At 34.1% G+C, this 24,179-nt stretch overlaps 3 protein-coding genes across 3 annotated transcripts; 1 reads left to right on the top strand and 2 right to left on the bottom strand.

Annotated features, from left to right (window-relative positions):
* The first annotated feature begins 945 nt into the window (after positions 1-945).
* LOC119079631 lies at positions 946-15,016 on the top strand. The gene is made up of 5 exons (XM_037187631.1): positions 946-1,395; positions 4,994-5,178; positions 5,256-5,416; positions 13,424-13,592; positions 14,349-15,016. Exons 1-5 carry the CDS (start codon positions 1,363-1,365, stop codon positions 14,530-14,532), a joined length of 732 nt encoding a protein of 243 aa, XP_037043526.1. The 5' UTR covers positions 946-1,362; the 3' UTR covers positions 14,533-15,016.
* A 1,680-nt stretch (positions 15,017-16,696) lies between these two features.
* LOC119079602 (guanine nucleotide-binding protein G(f) subunit alpha) lies at positions 16,697-19,665 on the bottom strand. The gene is made up of 8 exons (XM_037187597.1): positions 19,512-19,665; positions 18,287-18,479; positions 18,048-18,082; positions 17,817-17,985; positions 17,651-17,748; positions 17,432-17,597; positions 17,021-17,374; positions 16,697-16,961 (listed from the first exon to the last, which is right to left on the bottom strand). The coding sequence occupies exons 2-8, from the start codon at positions 18,437-18,439 to the stop codon at positions 16,797-16,799; spliced, it is 1,140 nt and encodes a 379-aa protein (XP_037043492.1). The 5' UTR covers positions 18,440-18,479; positions 19,512-19,665; the 3' UTR covers positions 16,697-16,796.
* Positions 19,666-22,470: 2,805 nt separating this feature from the next.
* Positions 22,471-23,397, bottom strand: LOC119079524. The gene is made up of 3 exons (XM_037187508.1): positions 23,176-23,397; positions 23,003-23,115; positions 22,471-22,916 (listed from the first exon to the last, which is right to left on the bottom strand). Exons 1-3 carry the CDS (start codon positions 23,335-23,337, stop codon positions 22,589-22,591), a joined length of 603 nt encoding a protein of 200 aa, XP_037043403.1. The 5' UTR covers positions 23,338-23,397; the 3' UTR covers positions 22,471-22,588.
* Between the last annotated feature and the right edge of the window lie 782 nt (positions 23,398-24,179).

The raw sequence follows: 24,179 nt of genomic DNA, 5'->3' as shown, positions 1-24,179 counted from the left end.
AGCGTGGAAAATGTAGTGGATAGAGTATAGTAGGAAGACTTGAGTCTTTTAGAAAACCCCACTTTTGGTTTAAAAAAAAGGAAATGTTCATCGATCCTGTTTGAAGGTCCTAATCACTTAGAATATTTACTTCTCATTTTGTTTTAATTGTTACAGAATTGGCTTCACACTTTGAAAAAAATGTTCTTAACAGAATCGTTTGGAATTAAATTCAGAAGCAAATTGCTAAAATAAATACTTCACAATGTAAAAAATTTTCTTCATTCAAGTCTGAAAGGCTTTTGGGTAGCCATGTCTATTGTCTACTGGTCAGGTAGAACTAATGTCCAAAACCTGTGATTGATAGAGATTGGTCAAAACTACTTATATAAGTAAAAAAGTTTACTGTACGTTAGTGTATGATGAGTCTGCCCTGCCCTGTTATGACCGGCTAGTCATACCAAGTGATCATCCATAGTTAGATGATGGTCACAAATATTTTGCAGATTGTCGTCGTAAATATCTGTTTCAAAGACTTATAGATAGTCTTGACTCCCGTGCTTGAGAGTGTTATGTCTTGAATCAAGCTCCATTAAAATATTTATCTCTCTTTGTAAACAAGCGCAGCTTGTCCAATCGGCAATCTCGAAACGTTCTAAACTGTATACAGAATTGGGAACTTCTGTTAAGAGACCCGTTTTGATAAACAACTTAAGATGATTACCACAGCTCTGTACACCGAAAATTCCGATTATAAACGAATCCGTTCCGCCACTACGCACACTGTACCGTATATACATATATATTATTAATGTTTTACTGCACTGACGCACACTTCTCGTCCCGTGTGTTGTCGTTGCGGTCGTATACCAGTTCAAGGTGTATGTTTAAGAAACGAGTATGTAGAAGAAGGCATGAAAATATAATTCACAACTTATTATGGTTAGTTCAAGTTCAAGACGTTTTACTACTTTGCGACATTACCAATCATCCAGTACGATTCGGACCATTGTTGCAGTTGGATTGGATTTTTAGGCGTTTGTTGGATACGTTTTTTTTTTCTTTCTGTTTCTTTACATTTTATCGGAAGACCTAGTTTTATTGTTTGATTGTTGAATTAACTTTATTTTATTTTTTTTAAGAATTGTGTGTACTTATTGCGGTTGTTACCGTTTGATTTATGTGAAAATTCTAATAGACCAACAAATGATTTAAAATTGAATCAAAGCAATCAAAATTTCCATACAGTATGTTATAAGTTGTAACGGAACAGCAATTATCGTTTTTGAAACTTTAAGTTCAAAAAATAAGAAGAAAAAAAGAGTTTACCTTGGTGCTTGTGCAATTTTTCGATTTCTCAAGAAAAAATATTTTGTTACTAAAATGGAATACCGGTGGTGTGGCTGTTTATATAGAGTAAGTCACTTTTTCTTTTACATTTTTTCAAAGAATTTTTAAAAGAGAACACGTACACTATGTCAGTCTATTCAAGAGCCGCTATAGGAAGTGTGTGATACAATTTTTGTTCTTTTACAATGGAAAGGATTATATACGTACATTGGTGATGTTCGTTATTTAAAAAAAAAATGGAATAAGAAAAAACTGAGAACGACTGAAAACAGTTTCTTTTTTTTTACAACGAATTACCATTCTCAATAATAATAATTGTCTTGATTTAAAAGATAGCGTTGTCGTATAATATTATATTTTATGAATAAATAAATGCTCTCCAGAGTGGATTAACCTCATTTGTTTTCACAGTACGTGGAATATTCTAATGGCTGTTTGGCCAAAGTTTATTCACATCACTATGAGTGTTTAACCGCCAAAGACGTACGAATGAATTTGTCAGTCTTGTAAATTGTTCATCATATCAAAGAAGCTGTAAAAAATAGCCGAAAATTTATAGTCCTATGTTAGCACTCTTAACATTCTAAAATTGTAATTTTTGAAACTGGGACCATTCGACCAATTTTAAATTGTTAAATTGTTGTGTTGGAACTACGAATAATATTGAACTTAACCATGAATCATAAATCGGTTTTCATTAATTTGAAACGACAAAGTTCTTGGTCTTCTTCATCTCAGTTTTCCTTGTGTATGCACGAACTTTGTTAGCAAAATACACTCAAGGTAAATGCTGAACCATTCAGCACTTAAATACTTTAACAGGAATTTTAAATTTTCCTGCATATTTATCATGATTACCTTTACAATGTTGATTGTTCGCATGATGGGTGTGTGCATATATGGCTAACAAACATCGTCACGAAAAAGAACTTGATATTTCTTTTTCGAGAAAAAGAGAATCGTTACCCATTAATTTAGTACTTTACTTTATATATGTTTGGTTAAAAATGCGTATAGCAAATGACAGAGAGGTTACTGGTCCGTTAAGACCTCAGTCTTCAGTCTGAACTTTTAGAAGTTCTCGTTAAATCTCGTTAAAATCACATTCATTATGTGAGCATCATAAACGTTTTCCTTGTGGAGGAATAAAACTATAAGTTCAATGCTGAAGGTAATTGAAACAAAATGCGAAGATGGTCATGGTCTGCCAAAAAACATGAAAATAGACCTTAGCCTGTCACATATTCATCTGTTATCGATAACTACGGCAAAAATAATGACAAGCTCTGGATATTGTGGTTCTTTACAAAGTAAAAAATTGAAGTACTAGATTTGAAATCATCCAATTAAAAATACTTTGATAGATGGAAGTAGTGGATCCGATAATGATTCCAATAAAGGTCAGATGCTTGCCGTCTGTAACAGATTAAAGAATGTCCAACAAGATATCAAAACGTAAGTCAACCTTCTAGAGATACAAAACATAAACCTTGATTTGCTACTAGCGTCCTTGATTTGCTACTAGCGTTCACATTACACCCTATACAAACTAAACGTTTTGACTAACTATGACGGCTTAATGAATCAATTCTTCTCTTGTTCAAATCGGTCGTTCTACACAAAAATATGTTTTGATCGAAAAATTGTCAATTCTAAATTTTACTTCGAATAAAATTTCAGTTTCTTTAGACCGTATGCTGAAATCTATACAGAAGAATCAAACCTGAACGTCGGAAAATCCCATGACCCATGTTTGCCTTTTAATTTCTTATTTATTAATATTTTTTTTAAAAACAAAAGTTAAACTACTGAAATACAGCAGGTAAAATCCACCAAAAAGGAACCACATCGTCGCGTCATTAATGCGACATGTTATCAATTTGAATTGAATCGCCCTGTATACACAGTACCGCTATTCACAAAATTACACACAAATATTTTTTTTTACCTTCAGAATCAAATTTAAAAGAAAAAAATCACATTAACCGTTTTACATCATTAGCTGAACGAATTCAATAAAATTTTCTTGTTCCCTCATCTTCATACTTTAACATTTTAAATTTTATGATGTTCTTGTGAGTCCCAAAATACAACCTGTTTTACCTCTTATACACATAATAAAAATCATTGTCCTCATTCATGAAACATATATATTATGTGTTGCGTTAGATCATTTTTTGGATTTCGTTCGGACCGTTTTGGATCACGGAACGAACACATATTTTTAAAGGAGATCAGCAAGACTGTTTCCATTATATAAGGCGAAGAATATATTATTTATTGGAATTATGCAGTCGTTTCCGTTAGGTAGATGGGGTTTTTTGTACACACATGAACAATCTTTCTTTAGGAATTTCGTTCAGTGTCATGACAAAACAATTTCATTGTTGTATCTAAAACGACAAAACTTTCCAACTTTTTTTTTCACCTAAGCAAAGGTCATTCAGTTGCATTGTGTGTGTATGTAATTTTAGTGCAATTTGTCAATGTTACCCACATAATATACCTTTCTCAAAACGTTCTGAATCGTATAAAGAAAATGAGATTTTGACCTCAAAAAGAGTTTCGCGGAGCCAAAGTCGTGACAAATTCATTGTTTTTATGTATGTTGAGAGTGCATTCGTTGTATAGAGAATGAAATTATTTTTATCAGTTTAAATTGTATATTCGCTTTCGGACATATAGTAAGATCGTCTGCTCGTGGATGGGAAAAGAAAAAGTGCTGAGAAATGTGTAGTGAGAATAGAAAAAAATAATTTATTTATTCGTGTTAACCACTTTATGAAATTGATTTAGCACGTGAACGTTTTAGTTTATAATGGTTATTAACCTTTTACAGACGGCGAGCATATCAGAAGTTTTACTATCGGATCTATTACTTCAGTTGATTTAAGTATTCTCAAGAGATTCATTCCAAATCTTCTAGTACTTCATTTTTTGAACATGCCTTTTGGTACATATAAGAGAAACACGATATTCGTAAAAGATTTCGTTTCGACCAGAAAAACTGAATTTAAATGAAGTAACAGACTTAAATATTTATTACACAGAAGATCTGCTTGAAATCTGAAAAAGGGTAAAAAGAAATTCATATTAGACACCGTAGAGTGTAGATTAATTGTAGTGGCATTTGATAATTTTTACATCCTTGCGTTTGATGAGAGTATTTTTAGCGGTTTACTGACTGATATGTTGTAATAAATAAAGTACAGAACTCGTCATCCAATTGCGAACATGTTAAATTCTAGTCATACAAAATTATCTCAATCGTCTTCTGCAGACCTAGGCACTGGGTGATGATTAGTATGCTCTATACGCGGTACCACTAGCTTTCTGTAGCAATTAGATTTAAATTTTAGCACGTTCACTACTAAAGAACCTGCAACGACATTGCTCAACTCGATTGAATGAATTAATATTGTAACTTGAGTGCGATCTGTTCAAACCTGGAACCTGGATTAAAACAAAATGAAAAACATTCTCACAGCAAGAATTCAAGTCGTAAATTTCTACAAATTCGATTTATATCAGGGTGTGCCGATAAACCAAATAATTATTGATCAAAAACAAAGATTCTGCATAGCAATCGTTTCTTTATAGCTATGTCTTATTATTCCATTGAACTTTGCGACCATACTACCATCAGTACCATCTTTTATTCCAGCAAATCGTTACAGTCTGTCTTATCTTCGCGATATATCCATTAACCGTGCATTCAACTCAGTCACTCTGGTCGGATTACTCATCATCAATACCGTGTAGTAGCAGTTCAAATTTAAAATATTTGTCCGGTGATGCTTTGGTCGATTCACCTAGTTGTTTAGGTCCGAACAATGCACCTTATCCAAGGTAAAAAGAGCAATTGGTCATTTCAAAGTTTAGGATATTTATTAACAAAAAGATTCTTTGGCATGATACAAATTCAGTGCAGCAGTCGCTCGAACATTTAATAGCAACTGGAATGCTGTTGCAACAAGACGCGGTCGCATGAGTCAATTACCTACATTATCACCATCAGTTACACAAAATGTACTATTGAAAGCGTATGGTGAAGCCAATAATGAAGAGACACATGGTAGTCGTTATGGTAAGTGAAATTATTATTTTGTGACAATTTTACAGACTTTCTTTATCTAACTCTTCACTATTAACATGTCAATAGTAAAACTACCGACACAATCAATCTTTTACCAAATTTTTATGAATATGGCGATGATGTGATAAAATGTCTATTATATGCTTTGGCTCATTAACATTCATGTAAACAAATTGTTGATCCAACTTCTCTTTTTTGGGTAAAAATGAATGAATTATTGGGAACACTCTCACTTCGTATACGTGAATGCGGTGCTTTACTTGCTAATATTATATTTTCCCGTAACAATAGTAAATAATGAAATTAACAACTTTTTGACTTTGACTTTAATACGTGAGTAAGAGTTGCATCGAAAATGGCAAATTGAAAAATATGTAAGATCGGTGTACCGGTTACAGTCACTTCAAGGAATTTTTTTGGTACAAACGGCTAATTGAAGAAGTAGTAACTCAAATAAAACACATTCGTGCATTTATAGGTCAATTAAATATTCTATTTTATAGATTAATTTAAAATTCCATATTTATCGTTTTTAAATTTAATTTCTGTGCGAATTTATTAAAGCGGTTCGATGTTCTTTTTTCCGTCATACTCTAAGAGTGAAGTACCATTGTCAGTCAGTTGATGTACTATTACCAGTCATCGTAAATTTACACTTCTCAACTGCGTTTATAGTAAAGAATTTTTGATTTTGTTATTCAGAACAGGTTTTGAAGGTGTGATAGAGAACAGTTAATTTAAGAGAACAGATGTTGTGTGTCATGTGTTTTTTATTCGTGTTGCATGGAATAGGTAAAGCTAGATTTGTCATCAATTTGTGAGAAAAAAATCTAGGTCGGAAAAGATTCCAGGTAGAAATGATCTACAAAACCGTTTCAAGGTAACTTCATTTATTTATTATCCGCCAAACTTTCACATCACATGTATATAAAAAGCTCCAATTGAGCCGGGTGACCGGTAACAAAAAAAATCTTTGATAAACTTCACTTGACATCTGAAGGGATGTTTCCCTTCAGATTAAGTTTTTGCTTTTTACATTTTGGTGCTAATGCACCAGATGAACCATCTCTTTTCCCATTAGCTTTTTTTGCAGCCGCCTTTTTCGCTGCATCTTCGGCTTTCTTCAAAGCCAAATTAGTCTTTTTCGCTGCCAGCTCTGCATTTTTCATTACTTTCGCTTCCTTTCTAGCCAACCTTTCCACTTCACGCTCTTTCTTCACGTTTTCTTTTCTTTGCTTTTCCTGTTCTCTCTTCAACTTTCGCTGGGCCTTCAGTCTTTCCAGTTCTTCTTTTTCATTCAGCTTTTCTCGAAGATATTGGGAATACTGCTCACTCGAGTACACCGCCGGCACCTTTCGTTTCTTCTCCGATCTCTTTCTTTTCGCCGACAATTGTTTTTCGCCTGGATAAAAGAGCACGTTTGCAAATGCAGATGGTGTACCAGGTGGTATGTTCGATGACTTCGTGGTATCAACAACGGTTTCGTGGCTGACATTGGGTCCAATTTCATTGACGCTGATAGGAACAGCAACCGAATCAACACTATTCCGACCGACAATTGTCTTCTTCGATGCGGTGTTTGTGACTGTGGTACATTTGACGGAGTCAATATCTGAAGAAAAATCACTGTGTCCTGGTTCCGAACTTTTTGAAGCGTTGAATTCATCATCCGAGCTGGAATAATCACTGTCACAACCGATACGATGAAATGACTCAAGTCCATCGTCCACTTCGTTGATCTCGACAAACTGTTCGTGGTATTCACCTTTGGAAAGACCTCCATCTTTTAATGACGATATGTCGACGATAACGATGTTTTCTGATACCACCTGGTGAATCTCTTCGAAGTCTACGATCGGTATGTTTTCGTAATCAATAATCAACGTGGGCTCCTCGTCGTTGACTGAAGCGCTGTTGCTTTCTTCACGATCGCCAATGTATGGGACTACTTGACTGCTATCATGACAGTTGATTGACTGATTCGATATTGTAGAGCGAGCCAAGCCACATTGTTCTTTCCAGAATACGAATAGAGATGTGTGTTCCACTTCACCGGCCCAAACATCACCAGAATTTTGAAAATTTTGCAACAACTCAGGCGATATAGTCTTCTCTATCCATTTTACGAATACTTGGTGGTCGACAACAACCTCGCCTACCACACCGTTCTGTTGAATCGGAACTTGCCCCTGAGCATTGCTTCTCACCTTCATCTGTTCAAAGTTGATTGCTTCTGGCGTAAAGGGATGCAGCCCACATTTCCGAAAGCCATTAACTATTGTCTCTGGTTTAATCGAACCTCCCATAACCTGAAAATCGGGGTATTTTGATAAATCTAAGAAACGTCTTCATGGTGTGAAACTAAAATATCTTACCTCTTCAAGAAGCGGCGCAAAATTTTCCCTTTTCAATCGAACTCCTCCATTGCTGAATCTCCAGTTTCGCACACCCTTTTTCCATCCACTTTTTAAAGGATGGAAACAGGAAACGTCCATCGGTTGCAAAAAATGTGTAGAGTTAGGATAGAGCGCTATCAACACAATTTGATTCTTCCGGCAAAACTCGCTTAGATGTAAAGTTCCATGAGAAGAATGTCCATCAACAAAGAGGATGACAGGTAGTTTGGCCTTTTCTTTTATCAACCACGGATGGAAAACATTAGCCACGTATTCATAGAATGTCTCGCTTGTCATCCAACCATTCTCTGATCGGCCCATGGCCCACGTCTTTGGAAATAATTCGGATATGACCGCAGGCACACGTTGATACGGGTAGACAACCATTGATGGCATCAAATCTCCAGCAGCATTACCGCCAATCAGAGCGGTTAAACATTCTTTATCGTCGTTCATCACAAAGTTGAACACCATCTTCGATCCTTTTCTGACCAGAACATGATCACCTTTTGGACATAGGAAAAAAGCCGACTCGTCGGTGTTGAAAACTCTCTTTGGATCGGAGATGACATCTAATAGATTCTCTTTCGTTAAATAAGCACGAACTTCCTCAAACCAGTCCAGGATATTTTCTTTTGTCACTAGTGTACGTGGATGTGACAAGTTTCGTGACAACTTTTTGGTAATTTCTGGGTGCCGCTTCATGTACGCTTTATACCATTTACGGCCAGGTCGTCCATCCGTAAATGGCGTTTCCCTCTTCAATTCTTTGACCAAGTGTTGAACGCTGTCCAGAAGCTGGTCCGGGGTGATGGCAAAGCCAGCATCACTCAAATGAAATATCCAATTTTCGAGGTGCTTCTCCTCTTCGTTGGTAAGTATCGTGGACGGACCTTTACGAGTATCAACAGGATACACCTTATGATGTTTGCCGGACAACGTTGTGCGTGGAACACCATACTTCGCAGCGGCTGCGGAGATTGGTAAGCCACGGCTAATATCATCCAAAGCTTTTCTAACGTCGGCCACAGTGTACTTCGCCATATCGCTGTTTAATAGGAAAAGATTCAAGATGAAATTCTTATACTTCCGACCTAAACTTCGATGCTGACTGGTATTGGACCTTTATGCTTTGGCACTAGTCACACCGAAAATGTTTGAATTTTCGATCGATTAAACTGCGATTCGGATATATTTTGTCTGAAATTGACTCCAACTCATTTATAGAATATCTTTAAAGAAACTGTGTGGTTTCCTAACGTTTAAAATACACCGAACAGCATCGTCGAATGAACACATTCCTTACCTTGAGTCTCAGCCTGGAATTGACGATACACTATTTTTCTTAAGATGCCAGCGAGTCCAAATTGTTTTGATTAATCTAATGCAACAATTAAGCGAAGCGTCTTCAAACAAATTGTTTTTGAAAGTTGGATAACTGCCGATTGCTTTGATCATTTTTGCAATAGGCTACGTAGTTTAAAATTGTACTTAAATAAGAATGAAATGGTACTTGACTGAAATAGGGTTTATGACTGTGACTGGTACAACGATCTTAAATGACCGCAAAACTGGCACAATTAAAACGTTTCGCTTTGTATAAACTCACCATAAAACCTAAAAATAAATTACTTGAATAATATTTTTTTGAATGCAGAGCTATGTCATTCAATTGAAAACTAAATGGTTGGAATGCGAAGTGAAAACCCATCGAATTAAAGACTTTTTTATGTGGTGACACTAAAAATTTGATGATTTCTTTTAAAAATATAACATTAAACCTTTGAATACAAATCGCTATACGCGTAGGAGCGCATGGGAATTGCCGAAAACTTTTTTTTTTCTTTTTCAAGTCTTTCCAGTTTTAGTACATTTTAACGATAATATTGACCTTAACATGCTTACTCTTTCAAACGTTAACACATTAGATCATATGATTCGTAAACTAATGACTGAAGTTACTGAAACTCCCTAAATACCTTATTTATTTAAAAAAAAAAAAAAAGGTATACGGTAGTTGAGAGCGTGCCATCCGAAACTTTCGAAGGCCCGCTCAACTCAAGCGATATTAGTGGCGGAATTGGAGTAACTGATGAGTGGTTCCAGTGTTTCCTACTTTAATTCTTTAATTAAAGTTCTTGCTAAATAGTAATGAATGGACGGTGGTGACGTTCTATTCTCTATTCCGATGACGATTACTTCTTCTATATTTTTATCGCAGACATGATACCACTCAATCACCATTGTCCATTTAACGTGTGTATTGATGGTACCTAAGTTAGATTTATTAAGTGATTCTATAATCGCTCCATTCCGTTGATATCTTCCCGAGAGTTCAAGGTAGACTACTCAGAATTTTTTTCTTCAATATGATCAAACTATCGTAAGTACTAGAACTGTTGAACAAATCGTGAAAAACCTCCGTATGCACCAGATTATGCCTTTGCCATTTTTAGTTTCACAAAGGCATAAACGATTTATTTCGCATAATCAATATTTTCAATATCGTACTAGAACTCTAGAACTACATAAGTGAGATAATAACAACGGACCAGAGTATGTTATAATAACAACGGACCAGAGTATTTGAAATTTTTCTGTTTGCAAAAAAAGAATTTATTTTGCATTATCAAGAATAATGACAACAAACCAACAAACAATGTTAATTGACATGAAGCCTCATTCATAAGTAAAGATATTTCAACTGTTGCTTTATCAGACACATTAAATTACATCGATCGTATCCGATGGTATACAAATAACGAATATATCCACGTTTCGAGCATTAAAACATTTTCTTTATATAACGAATACGAAATTTATGAATGTGTGGGAGTGGGTGAGTAAACCATCAATTAGAATAATATTATTTATAACAATATGAACGAACATGGTATAGATATTGTTGATTCTTTGTTATAACACTGCTAACCTCACTGCCTGCTAACATCATGATATACAATGGTACAGCTACTACCTATACTATTTAGCATATCACTTTACATATCACATTTGCTTTCTTGATGCTTGTCTGTTTTTCGTTTTTTTTTACGTTCAACATAAAATATTATCATAATGCAAGTTCTTGTCTCACACATTAGAAAAAGTACTCACTTTTGAAATAACGGTTTCTCGAAAATGTCTGGCATACCAATCACGCGATATAATACAGTTTATTTATTCGTTCTTTCGTATCATACACACAATTTTCAGTTCTATAAAAATATAAATAAATTATTACATTTTAATTCTGCGGCCCGAACAGCACCAAAAAAAAAGAAGAAGAAGAAGAAAAAACACCACACATATAACGAAACGAATGAGTTCAATGAATGGAAAAGAGATGAACTTTTTCGATGCGGTTAAATTTAGAAGTTGTGTACCTTTTGAACATATATGTGGCAAAATTTTTATGTATCTGCTAATTAGTATTGTGACCACGATGCCGTGTGTTTCTTATGCAATTAGCAGATCAGGTAATATTTTCAGTAAAGAGCTGCCGGTCATTGTTTTAAAAAGTCAAGTCAATTCCAAGAACGCTAATGGCTCTACCATTTGTATAATTCGGAATAAAAGAAATTTGTTGTCATCCAAATTGAGCATAAAGTCCAACGGAATCCATCATAAAGAAACATTAAATCGATCGATTTCTTTTCTTATGATTGTTGAGTGTATCCAACGAATGCATAAACATTTCCTCGTTAAGGTCAACCAGACGTACGTGCTGAATTCTTTTGAGTCTTTTACATTGCTTCCATTTATATCCATGATACAATTTTGCAATCAATTTTCATCCAATTTGCCCACATCATCCATAATCATCATCATCATTATACATCTAATAACGTTATATCATTTCACTTAAAAATTTAAAGTGCAAAATGTGGTCATATCTCCAAAGGCTACACACACTCTCTGAGTGAAATATATGTACATTTTCCTATCCAAGATTAACCAATTACGGAAGAGGTTATTTAAATATAGATGTTTTATAACCGTTAGAAATAAATAAATAAATAAGAAAAAACGAAATAAATATTCATTTTATGGAAAGACGAGATATTCTTGTCAAATTGTTGATATGCAGAATAGTGTGTGAATAGAGAAATAACAACAACAACAAAAAATGGTATGCAAGATTAAAGTGACTTGTTACTCGTCTATCTAACTCTAAAGTTATGTTAATAGTATGCACAGCGTTTAAATGATAAGTAGACGTTAACTATCTATCAAAAGGGAACACAATTTAAAATTGGTTTCGATTAGATTATAGGTAATGTGTGACACATTTCTTTGAAACATAATCTACCGGATGTATGTGAATGTTTTGAAGGTCTCACTCAGCGGAATCTCTAAAACGAATGAAATCTGACTCACTGCAAAAAATGATGCACGTATCTGTTCGATTCATATCGAAAATTAATCGTCTGATGTAGACTTCAAATCTTCTCAAATTATTGACTAATACACGGTAAAAGGCATGTTTTCAAATGTGGATTATATACCACTAAAAACACCCTCAAATTTCTGCGGTTTTCACTTGGCTTACAAACAAGTAAGGTACACGATACGATAATGTCTTCTGTATGTTGACCTCGTCTCCTTATGTACTTAACGTTCTTACATTTTTCATCGTTGTATAATGAGCCATGATGATAATGATGAAACTCTTTATTTTGAGCATCAAATTGTTCTACAGCATACCTCTAAAATATACCGTTTATTTTATATCGCTTCTCAGTCTAGTCCTTCAAAATATAAATCTTCGAGTTTTCAACGTTTTCTATTTTTTTTATCGATATTAAATTTAAATCCGAGCAAAACAATTCTTCTTCATTGCTCGAAACGTTGCTACTTCTTTACATCTCACAAAAAGGACAAAAAAAAGGTTTCTTAAAGGAGACGTTCACAAATGACGCTGAATGTTATCAGAAATTTATTAATTCTAGAATCTTTGTCCTAAAAATTTCTAATATTTAGTGTCAATAGAATCAATCAAATCAGTAGAATTGAAGCTGTTTATCCATACAATGAAAACGGTTGATACGTCTTTACAAACACGTTTGATTTGTGTGGAAAAACAGCTGAAGCGAATTTATGCTAAAATTTCACTGCCTCTGACTGTACTAAAGACATCTGATGAGAAGTGGCGGATTATAGTTGACATTCCACTTTTTGTTCATTGAATCGTTTTGATATATTTTTTTCGGTAAAGAATTTGTACCATTGAAACCTTTTTGTAAAAATATATTATTATGGCAATTAATATTTTTTTGCTAGCTAGCTAGTTAGATACACATATAGTTAAACAGTCGACGCATCTGTTCTACCTACATTTAACAACGCAAAAAACAAAAATTTTATTCATAATTTCTGCTGAGAATAATTTACTTCGGAACAGCATTGTACTAGAACGATGTAAAATAATTGAAACAAAACAAAAGAATTTTAATGAGAGAAGCGTTATTTTGGTGGGCCTTTTATTATGAATAATGAAGTTGATTCACTGATTCAAAATGACCATTTTTTTTCCTACATCAAATTAAAATTACATTTAATGAGCACACACAAAATTGTGTAATTAATTTTTGCTGCTTTGTAGGTCGGTCAATCGGTTCATCAGAGTGCAGAAGTACACCGGCACGTTTGTGTAAAACACGATACAACACCACAGCACCCATGTATGGTGTGTCTCTTACGTCTGGGCAGCCAGTGACCATAGTGCAAAAATTTCCGGATTTGTTGCAACAAGTTGTGTTTGAAGTTTGCGAGTAAGTATTTTTCGCTTTAAACATAATTTTTTGCGTAAGCAATTAAGTGGGTTTGCGATTCATTGTTAAAAATCTTCGACGTAATTTTCAGAACAACAGCTTAGATAGGTTACGGGAGGTATCTCCTCACCTGTTATCGAAAGAGACTACAAAAATGAACAAAGATATAACAAAATTAATTATTTATAACAAAATGAATATTAAAACAAATGAAATAAAAATCTTTGTTTGTATCCTCAGAAAATACTTAGAACAAGAGAAGTAACAGATTTTTGGATTTTTCTATATTGGAGATATTCTTGCCGTCGATGAAAAACCGTTGAAAAAAATTGGAAACCATCGTCAATTTTCATAATGAATTTTTATCGTTTAGTCATTGACTGACCACATTTGCAATTGTCTTCACATCTTAACTTTTTATGCAAATCAAATCTATAATTCTAATACGCAAGCAAATGTAATTTATAATCAAAAGTTATGTGGCATTTGACATAGAATTATCATCTATAGCCAGCACATGACCTTTCCATTATAATTCTCTCAACCTAAATTTACAGATAGAAAGTTTGTAAAGATTATGCGATAATTTTCCATAAATATTCATATCAGAATCGAGTATATTTACGTCTTAGCTCCGGTGTCAACATAATGTGTGCATCATTCAATAGATATTAATCTTAATTGTCTTCAGTCACACATAAAATCAAAGTAACAGTAAAATTAGAAAATTCTTATTTTTCTCTCTTAAATTTTCAGATCGTCTGAGTGTGATGTTGTACGTGGTGAATGCACCCAAACTTATGTGCCGTATTTGTTCTTGGTGATACCGTTGGGACCGGTAACTCTGACCGGCCAGGATTATGTGCTCGTCGAGAGTGGTTGTGTTTGCAAGCCAAAGTATGCCACTGGCGTATCGCAAGAACCAAACATAATACCGTAAAGAATTCGTACATAGTTGGTGCGCTTTAGTTGAATTTTTATTTGCTGCTGACAATGGGCATATTTTATTGGAAATTATGTAAAATTGAAGATAAAAAGAGAAATGAAAAAAATAACTTGGAGAGAGATAGAGAGAAAGAGGAATGTAAGCGAAGTAGTTGAAAGTTCACGTAACCGTTTTTTTTATGTTGTATATGTTTACATGCTCCAGTGTGCTAAGCTTAAGTGAGTCTTTTATATGTGTTTTAATGTTGTACATTAATTAATTGATTTTTTTTATATATCTGAATGACAATGATTATACGTGTTAATTTATATAAATACAAGATAAATTAGATAGAGCAGTTGACGTTGTCGATTAATAATTTATTTTTTAAAACTTTAAACTACTTTCGTAAACTTTTATACTGTCCGTCCCGCTAAAATTGTGCGATATTATATTGAAAATTAACCTCACAGTGGCTATAACGTTAGGTGAATTAAATCAAAATAAAAAAAAATAAAAATTTTATTTTGTCAAATAAATAAATTTTCCATAGCAAAATGTTGAGGTCTGTTATTTACAGGGTGACTTCTTACTTACCGCCACCCCCATTTATGTTTCACAAACTTCTTGACATGCTTTTATACGCTTTAACCCCTACCACGCGCGTATATGAACGGTATTGAAGGTAATGCATATGGCATGTTCTTTTGTAACATTTTCGTGCATGGTGTTTTTTCAATACAAAATAAAGATATTGCAAACATTGGAAATGATTTGAAAACTGTTTCATAATGATAAATGAGGATGAATCTTCATATTAAGACAAAAAAATCTAAATTTTTATGCAAAATCTGCCAAGTACAACAAAATCAATCGTCGTTCCGAACGTTTCTAAAGTGAGAAAAATTGTATGCAGTCATCGACGGCAAAGGTGTTTTCTTATAGTTTCATAATTAAATTTGAACCATTACTTAATTTAAAAATAAGAAGAAGGGCAAAACTTCATTTTAATCACAGATTAAGTTAAATTTGATTGAAAAATTAATATAAAATAATTAAAAATATCACCGTTCCGAACGTTTCCTTAGTAAAAAAATCCAAAACATCATACCGATAGGCAAACATTTTTCGAACAAACCGCTACTAAAGTGCATTAAATTGGTATACAAATAGCGCTTTGCGCGCTATTTTACATTGAAAACAAAAGATTAATGACGCCAAATACCGGTAGCAACCAAAAATCCGCTACAAATTTCTGTAAAATACCGGTAAATGTATATTTTTAACACTAGTACGACAGTCCCTGTGTGTTAGTACAAATTGTGAATTCTCACTGAGCGTGGAAACTGCCATATAACAAAAACAGTGAACCCAAGTTTCGGGTGAAAATTCAAGTAAATAAGTGCAGCGCCACAGTTGGTAGCGCTATTCATTTCTATAAAGTTGATGCAATTTGGTAAATATGATAGTCATGAAAGTATTTCACCAGTGCGAAAGTTCTGTTGGCATCGTAAGTGTTACAATGAAGTGAACATACGCTGCACTCGAACTCAACCCGAAACTCGGGTTACATGAGTTTTTCGGATTTACAGTGGTTTATATAAGTTGTGTATGTATGCCAGTATGGCAATTGAAATGCACTGTAGATGTCGCTTTGTTGTCACTAAATTGTATGGACAGCAAAGATCTTTCCGTCAAAAAGTATTATATGGAGCATTTCGGATTAATCTAGTTGATTCATATCATTTGATGCTTACACTACGAAATAAATTTTTAATCGTTGGCACTGTAATTACCGTAATTACACACAAAATAACATGAGATGTATTAACTTACTAGGCAACAATTTAATTAGACTCGATAAAAACTAAATTTGTTCATACATTTTGACGGTTTTCTTTTGTTCTTCATTTTTTTGTCGGAAGATGTCGCCCACTTTTACCTCAAGTGCCAATAGTACACCGTTATTGTACATATCATGTACATATTGTACATAAAAGTGTAAAAATACGTACCAGCTGGTGCATACAAACTTCGTCAGAAAATTGAATGCCGCAGACTGTAGAAAAGGAAGTGAAAAATCCGCATAAGCAGCATGAGCAAAGAAAATTTTGAAAGAAGAGTTTGTCTGAATATTCGCTCCAAGATTTACATGGTAAGATAACACGATGATTTCTACGTCAGCTATATTACACCGTCCAACTTTAATCTCTCCGTTAAATACAAAAAATAAATTATTCGATTAAAAAATGAACTTACGACTACACGACAACACGACATCAAATCAGACCCACAGACGTTAGATTATCGGTTAAAATCATATTATGTACATCATTGAACACTTTCCGAATATTGGTTGTATCTGTAGCCACAGTGAAATGATAATAGCACTCCCGCTGAGTATGGGCTCGAGATAATCGTCTAGCTGGTTGTTGAGTTACATTCTAGAAAATAGACCATGAGTTGTCATCCATACTTGCACAACTTCACTAGAAAAACTTACAATCAACTTATGTTTGATAAACAGTCTTAATCGATCGCATTCATCGAAAACGTTTCCCTCATTAGCTGATATTTTAAAGTCCTTAAAGTCCGGATAGTAATCCTCCATTCTCGTACCGTTGCGGATTTTCATTTCCATAATATCTTGCTTGTTGAGGAAGACAATAATTCCGGACGACGATAGGAAGCGATTGTGCCAGACGCCACTGAACAGTTCCAATGCTTCTTTTAGCCGATTTTGCGTTGGATCCTCTCGAAGTGTTTGATCGAAGTCACTGCATGAAATCAGAAATAGAACGGCCTGAATTCCTTCAAACACTTGCAGCCACTTGTTTCGCTGATCACGTTGACCACCCTATGGAAATATCGACATGAGAATATTTAAAGCGATTGGAATTTTTTATGTCCCTACCACATCGAACATCCGGAACTCTTGCGAGCCACCGCCCATACTTTTCGGTATTTTTACCGAAAATGAAATTTGATTGATTCCAGTTGTCATTTTTCTGCTATGTAAAATATCATCAGTGGTTGGTATGTAGTCTGAGTGGGCTACCAATTCTAGTTTATCGAGGAAACTATAATTTCTGACATTATACAAAAGTAAACCTTTCGATGACTTTCAACTTACTATTTTGCGCTATCAATTAAATAAAATTCGTTAGATCTTCTGTAACACTCCCGTATTCCATTATCGTTCCATAAGGTCACAACATTGTCAGTGTATTCCTTAAAAGTTCAAAATTATTTGTCTCAAAAAATATGTCCTTTGATAATTTGAGTTGTACACGACTTACATCGACAAAATGATCTGGAGAGTGTTTGCCGAAATTCACGATCCATTCTCCACTCTTTCGACTTTGTGTAGTGTCGTATGGAATTTGTAACTTTTGCATTTGTACAACTAGTTCATATATGGACTCGTGTATATTTTGTCGTATTTCCTTGGTTTTATGGATTATGTCCCTATGACATATATTGAATAATAATTAATTGCCAAAGATATACAAAGAGGCTTTATTACTCACTCTCTGGTGAACCCATTGATGTGTAGAATCTTCATCTGATAAATGGAAATTAATCGATGTTCGTTAAAGAAATTATTACAATGAAGCGTGAGGTTATTGACATTCTAAAGCAAAAACTCATTCAATGTACGTTGTACATACAAACATTCAGGCTCAATTTACAAGTAAGAAAGATGAGAGACACTTTCAAATCTTAGAACAGCCATATACAATGATGCACAATATTTTGTATTGATTACCTGTTGGAGTATTGTAGTTTTTCCCGATTCTGCTGTACCCAATAATAGAATTTTGATAGCTTTTTCGAACTGACGATGCACGATTTGTAGCTCTTTATCGAGTTGTTTAGATCTCACGCTTTCTTCATTTCGAGGTTTTATGCAGCCCAACATTTTACTCTCTTGATGGTTTAATCACTTGCCGTCTGTGATACTGAAATATTATTCAATAAATTACATTCAAACAGTTGGGAATGAATCAAAGTTAAATCAAAAATTCTATGGCAATTTCGTGTTATCAAAGTAACAATGCGTGTTTTATAGCGAACGTCTTATCAACATAATTAAGTTCTACGTCAAGAATAAGCAACCGAATTTGATAAAGTCATTACCGCTTACCTCATCGCTAGATTTTATAACACTATTGACGCATTGTTATTAACAGTCTCTGGAACTATTACGAATCGTTTATGTTTACCACCGACAGTCATCTCTTTTTACATCTTCCTAGGGTAATTTACCGGTTAAATAGGATGGATAATCAATTGACACCTTTAAATGTAGTATATATACATAGCTTCCACATTTGGATTCATATGGTCTATAATGGTATATGATATAGATGGCTTAAATACTACACGTTCACATAGCAAGTCAAGTGTGTGCAATAAATCTTTCATTTTGCCGCAAAAATATCTAAGGTAAGTCTTTGATATTACAATGCAGACCAAAATGGTTTGGAACAAATTTTAAATTATTTCATTTGAGTCGCGTTTGGACTCCGTGCATTTTATTATATTATGTCTCGATTGGTGGTACTTCACATATCAGACCCTTTCAATCAATTAATTGTTCATGGCTAATCAATAATCGTTTAATCAATCTCACAAGTTTTTATAGGCTTTCGAGCTGTCTAGACATTCGAACAATGGTAATATGTTTAGTAAAAATTATAACCAAATTCTGACACTCAAATTGTTCAAAATAATTGTGTGTATGTGAATAAACACGTTTCTCTTATAGAGGCGATGAATCACTTCACTTCCTTTGAAGGGGTCATAAAGTCTTGTATGATAACTCCCATCGTTAACATTTTATGGCTTCTATTTGTAAACATCATAAAATTTGACAAATTTTGAACTTTGGAGCGGATATCACTGTCCAATCACTACACACTATTTTAGTAAAGATAGCTAATCGAAGAACCTCAAAGGAATTTTGTTTACATTTATTATTCAAAACTCACCAAAGCTGGTCACAGAAGTGTCCTATTTTCCTGTTATCCTCTCCACGTATTCAAAAATTCTAGCAATTATTTAAGAACAATCGATCAGCAAATTTCACCGTCATTGAATACGCGGTATCTCACTAAACACTGGAGATACATTTCAATAGAAGTCAATTATATATCAATCAAGAACAAATTCAACACAAATTTTAAATAAAAATACAGAGCGATAAATTGCGAGATAAGATAAGGTGCGTATTTCTGTAGATTTCTACACAGAATTTATTGTTTCGTAAATGATACGAGAGCCAACAGCGAACACTTTTAAGACCGACATAATTAAGGCTTGGCAGAGGCAAAGAAGCAATAATCCTTATTTAATTCTAGATCAAAGGTGGTAAAGTGCACAAAGTAAAAGTTGGGATTACTTCTTCTTACCGAGCGATTCGAACGGGGTTTTTGCGAAAATATACTTCGCATATCTGCGACCTATTTCGCAAAGAGCAAAGGTGTAACTCAGAAATAGTTACATACTTTGGAATTAGAACCATTTGATTGAGTTTCGTTTAGTTATTATGTATGCTTAAAACTGCAAAACGAATTATATTAGATCCCGCTTTGATTAATTTGTGTACCTGCCCAAAAAGTGTACAATTGATAACGATGCTCTATCATACCTGTATTACGATATCGCCAATTACGTTTACTTAAATTCATAGATTTTTTATAAGTGAATGACCGCAGATATATGACCGCTGGATGGAAGTGCATCTTTGATTATTTTTAAAATAGGGCATTTTCCAAAGAATTTTTTTTTTCTTTCAAGAACTGTCTGAAAATCTCAACGGAGATTCATGGTTGAATAATAGAACTTCAAATTTTTAGTTACGTACAACAAGTATGCGCAGACTGTAAACCATGCATTGCGCTTCGCAATATCTGTTTCAAATGAATCATAGGGTATTCCATTGCGACAAGTACATTTTACCTCGCAACTTTCTTTTCATAAAAAACCAGATTTAGGTATAAATATCAAGCAGTCATGTAATGCCCCGTTTTTGAGCCTTCCAACAGCGAAACCAATAAATTTTTAGATTTACCTATCGAAAGTGTACGCTTGGTAGATTCGCTATTGAAAACCCTACAAAATGAGCTATCACAACAATAGCTTGAATAAAATTTACCCAGAAGAGAAGATTTTTTCACATACAAAATTCTTGAAAATTCCACCTCGGTGAAACTTGGTGCTACACCAAAATGACAGTAAAACATTTTTTTAACTTTTTTTTAATTTTTGAATGTTCTAGTAGACCCTCTAGATGCCGTACAGAGTGAAAACTCTGCAAAAGCATCTGTAGATTTTTTTTGGTTCGGACCCATAATCCAAGTATCTCGTGTAGCTCGAAAATTTGTAAAAAAAATAACGGTGCAAGCTTATATTGACTTATAAATAAAAATTGCTGATTATTATTGCTAGTGTGAGGGTGAATCGCGGTAGGGCGGAACCAGGAATGACTAAAAAAAAAATTGAAATCGACACACCCTACCGGTGCATGGAGACATATCAGAATTTTATTCAAAGTTTAAAACAAAAGTAAAGTTCTGGGTGTTTATTGGAAAACTTTGTTTAAACGTTCAAAACGTTCTACTGCAGATTGGCGAAATGGTATCACATTCTAATGCTTGTAATGGCATGCGTAGACATTTGTTAAAACAACCCAGTGTTCCAATTACAATAACAAGACTGCATTTTGCGCTAATATAAACGAGACATCAATCCTATGATCCTGCCAACGAATCAAAAAGTTTACTATTTTCGGAAGCTTACAAGTCTCGATTTGAAGCTTACAAATTATGACTTACTAAATGCACACCTTGCAAGAACAAGATTATCCCTTTCCTAAGTCCAATAGATTGCGAGCTATTTTGGTTTCCTCTATTCGCGGAACAGGTCATGCATTCACTGATAAAAAAAATTCTTAAACATACATCCAGTATGTATGAAATGGCTGGCAGACAGCTTCATTTCTGCCTTACTTCGGATATGTATATTCCAACGTCTGGCAAGTATATCGTACATGTTCGACGTACAAACATACGAGTGACAAGAATAGTCACGAGCAGTACGTATGACTATACGTCGGACATGTACGATATACATGTCAGACGTTGGATATACATGTCAGACGTTGGAATATACATATCTGACGTAAGGCAGAAATGAAGCTGTCTGCCAGCCATTTCATACATACTGGACGTAAATTTTTTTATCAGTGTTGCTTCATGTTAACGTTAATAGCAAACACTTATCAAATTTAGTCAAATCTGTTTCTTATAAATCTTTTCCGACAAATCTTGTACTTCATTAGATTTAACATGCAATTTGCTGTATACAGCTACATCAGACAGGCTGTCTGAGACAGCGCTTATTTCTTAGTCGACGCTGTCGTCAATAGGCGAGAATGAGGTATAGTGTATTTGTACGGCTTCTTGTACTTATTTAAATGAATGGGGAATTTTATAGAGAATTTACAGTGTTTCTATACTTTTTCTTGGGTGGCATCTCCATCACATAAACTTTCGTCAATAATTGATAAAAGTTACAAATTTACATAAACTTCAGATAAAAACAATGTTATTGAGCCACTTCTATATCTCTATATAGTTTGAAGTGGATACTTAAATCATTTCCAAGAGTATACATCTAGGCTGAATTTACTATTAGTATAATTTAGCAATTCCATTATCAATTAAAATCTGATTGAACATCACATGTTTTTCAACCGCTAACTAACACAACCAGAGATGCTCTTGCGCACACAGACCTATACAGATTACGAATTCCGTGGCGGAGCTATATCAATTGAAAGCAGCGATATTAATGTTGTCAGTATATATTTGTCGTCGAAATATTTATATCATTAAAAGGATAAATCAAGAGTGCGTTAATGCAGGCGCTACATATATTGAACAGTGGGGAACGTTTTTTTATAGGCCTACAGTCAAATGAACCAAGAATCGTTGCTTGAATACTCAATTTTTATTTAAAAATCGATTGAAAACTCATGACAAAACTCTGATCATAAGAACGGTCATTATTGAAAACATTTTCCTCCATTGTAATCGGCAGTCTGTTTGACTTGTAGTGCTGTCAAATCCAACTTGTCGAATTGTTTACGAATCCATTTACTTTGCTCTTCAGATACTTCACGTTTATCGCAAAAGGCATGAACACCCTCTCGTGATTTACGACAATTCCACATAATGATGCAACACGAACCATCGGTGTCTTTATTTGAGACTATTACTTTTAGACGGGCTGAGTTGTCAACGAGTTTCGTTGGACAATCTGCTCCACTTGTAATATTGTACGTGGCATACTCCTTGCTTAACATAAAATTTAATGTTCTGCAACATTTACCGCTGGTAGAGTAAATGTGAAAAAATTAAACGATACGTTAACGATGTCCTGAAGGTAGAAACCGTCTCAAATAATATGCCTTACTTACTCGTCTGTTGTTCTAACAAAAAGTTTGTCGTTTCCTTTTGGATCAACCTTGAAGATTTCGTTACCAGCGAAAGCGACCGATGTGTACAAGTTGTACAAATATCCATTCAGTTGCTTTACATTGGAATCAAATATAATCAAAATTCTATTTTACTCAAAAATATTAATTTTTACCGGATAAATGGCAGGATCGTTTTTATAATTGTTACTTTCACATTTGTTATTTCTGGCGCCAAAGAATTTTTCGACTGCATCCATAAACGTGTTACTTTTAGCGGCAAGTAAGTTTTCGATGATAATCAGAAGCAAAAATATAATCCAACTGTAGCACCTCATGGTAATTCGTTGAGAGTCACAGTATGTTTGTTTAACATGACTGCATTTTTTACGTCTTTATACTAAGCCTCATTCGAAAAACTGATTAAATAAATATAATAAAATTACTTTTAAATGCTAATTACTTGTATGTATCGTTTATAGATAAAAGTTTTTTTTCTTTTAGAGTATTATGTTGTATATAACTACATTGTATGCACTGTACATTCTAAAATTATTTATTGATTAAATGAAATTAACAATTAAAGGGATTCTTTGGAAATTGGCCTCGACGAAATCGGACCTCAGTAATCATTTATATACATAGATCTAGATAGGCCTCGGTCCCGAGATGGCAAAACCGACGTCTTAACTTTCATAACGTTTCAACGAAATCTCTGTAGAAAACGAAATGGGACGAATTAAACTGGAACTAGCCTGGTATACCAGACTAATTACACCCAACAAGTAAGGTCACAAAAGCGGCATACCCGTTACTCTATGGACTGTGGACAGTTTGTTCGCATTTAGAAAATACAATTTTAAATTTATCAGAGTTTTGCAAGTCATCTACGCTCCCAGTCAATAAATTCTGCTCCAAATAACTGTAAACTGGAACTTTGACAACGCGAACGACAACGATTTCATCCACAGAGATGAACATAACCTAAACATAACCTTTGGTTGAAATTTGACATTTCGAGATGATCTTGGACCAAACCTATTAAGTGATTAGTATAGACTGTTATGATGAAAGAGAAGAAAATATATTCGGACAAGTTATAGTAATTTGCCTTGGGGGATATGTCAAAACTTCATATGAAAATATACAAGTACAATATGGCAAGTTGTAATTAACTAGT

Source organism: Bradysia coprophila, chromosome III (genome assembly GCF_014529535.1).
Source record: "Bradysia coprophila strain Holo2 chromosome III, BU_Bcop_v1, whole genome shotgun sequence".
NCBI lineage: Eukaryota > Metazoa > Arthropoda > Insecta > Diptera > Sciaridae > Bradysia > Bradysia coprophila.
Note: the sequence above shows the minus strand (reverse complement) of the source record. Positions and strands in the feature narration are given on the sequence as shown.

What these genes read in the sequence shown, in the direction of transcription:
- LOC119079631 (XM_037187631.1), top strand. Translation starts at nt 1,363, where the DNA reads ATGGAATACCGGTGGTGTGGCTGTTTATATAGA. An exon ending in GGTGTGGCTGTTTATATAGA is followed by an intron (nt 1,396 to 4,993) that starts GTAAGTCACTTT and finishes CTTTTATTCCAG; the next exon opens with CAAATCGTTACAGTCTGTCT. An exon ending in GACACATGGTAGTCGTTATG is followed by an intron (nt 5,417 to 13,423) that starts GTAAGTGAAATT and finishes GCTGCTTTGTAG; the next exon opens with GTCGGTCAATCGGTTCATCA.
- LOC119079524 (XM_037187508.1), bottom strand. Translation starts at nt 23,337, where the DNA reads ATGAGGTGCTACAGTTGGATTATATTTTTGCTTCTGATTATCATCGAA. An exon ending in ACGATCCTGCCATTTATCCG is followed by an intron (nt 23,116 to 23,175) that starts GTAAAAATTAAT and finishes TCCAATGTAAAG; the next exon opens with CAACTGAATGGATATTTGTA. An exon ending in TTTGTTAGAACAACAGACGA is followed by an intron (nt 22,917 to 23,002) that starts GTAAGTAAGGCA and finishes TTACTCTACCAG; the next exon opens with CGGTAAATGTTGCAGAACAT.
- LOC119079602 (XM_037187597.1), bottom strand. Translation starts at nt 18,439, where the DNA reads ATGTTGGGCTGCATAAAACCTCGAAATGAAGAAAGCGTGAGATCTAAA. An exon ending in AAACTACAATACTCCAACAG is followed by an intron (nt 18,083 to 18,286) that starts GTAATCAATACA and finishes TCCATTTATCAG; the next exon opens with ATGAAGATTCTACACATCAA. An exon ending in AGTTCCGGATGTTCGATGTG is followed by an intron (nt 17,375 to 17,431) that starts GTAGGGACATAA and finishes ATATTTCCATAG; the next exon opens with GGTGGTCAACGTGATCAGCG.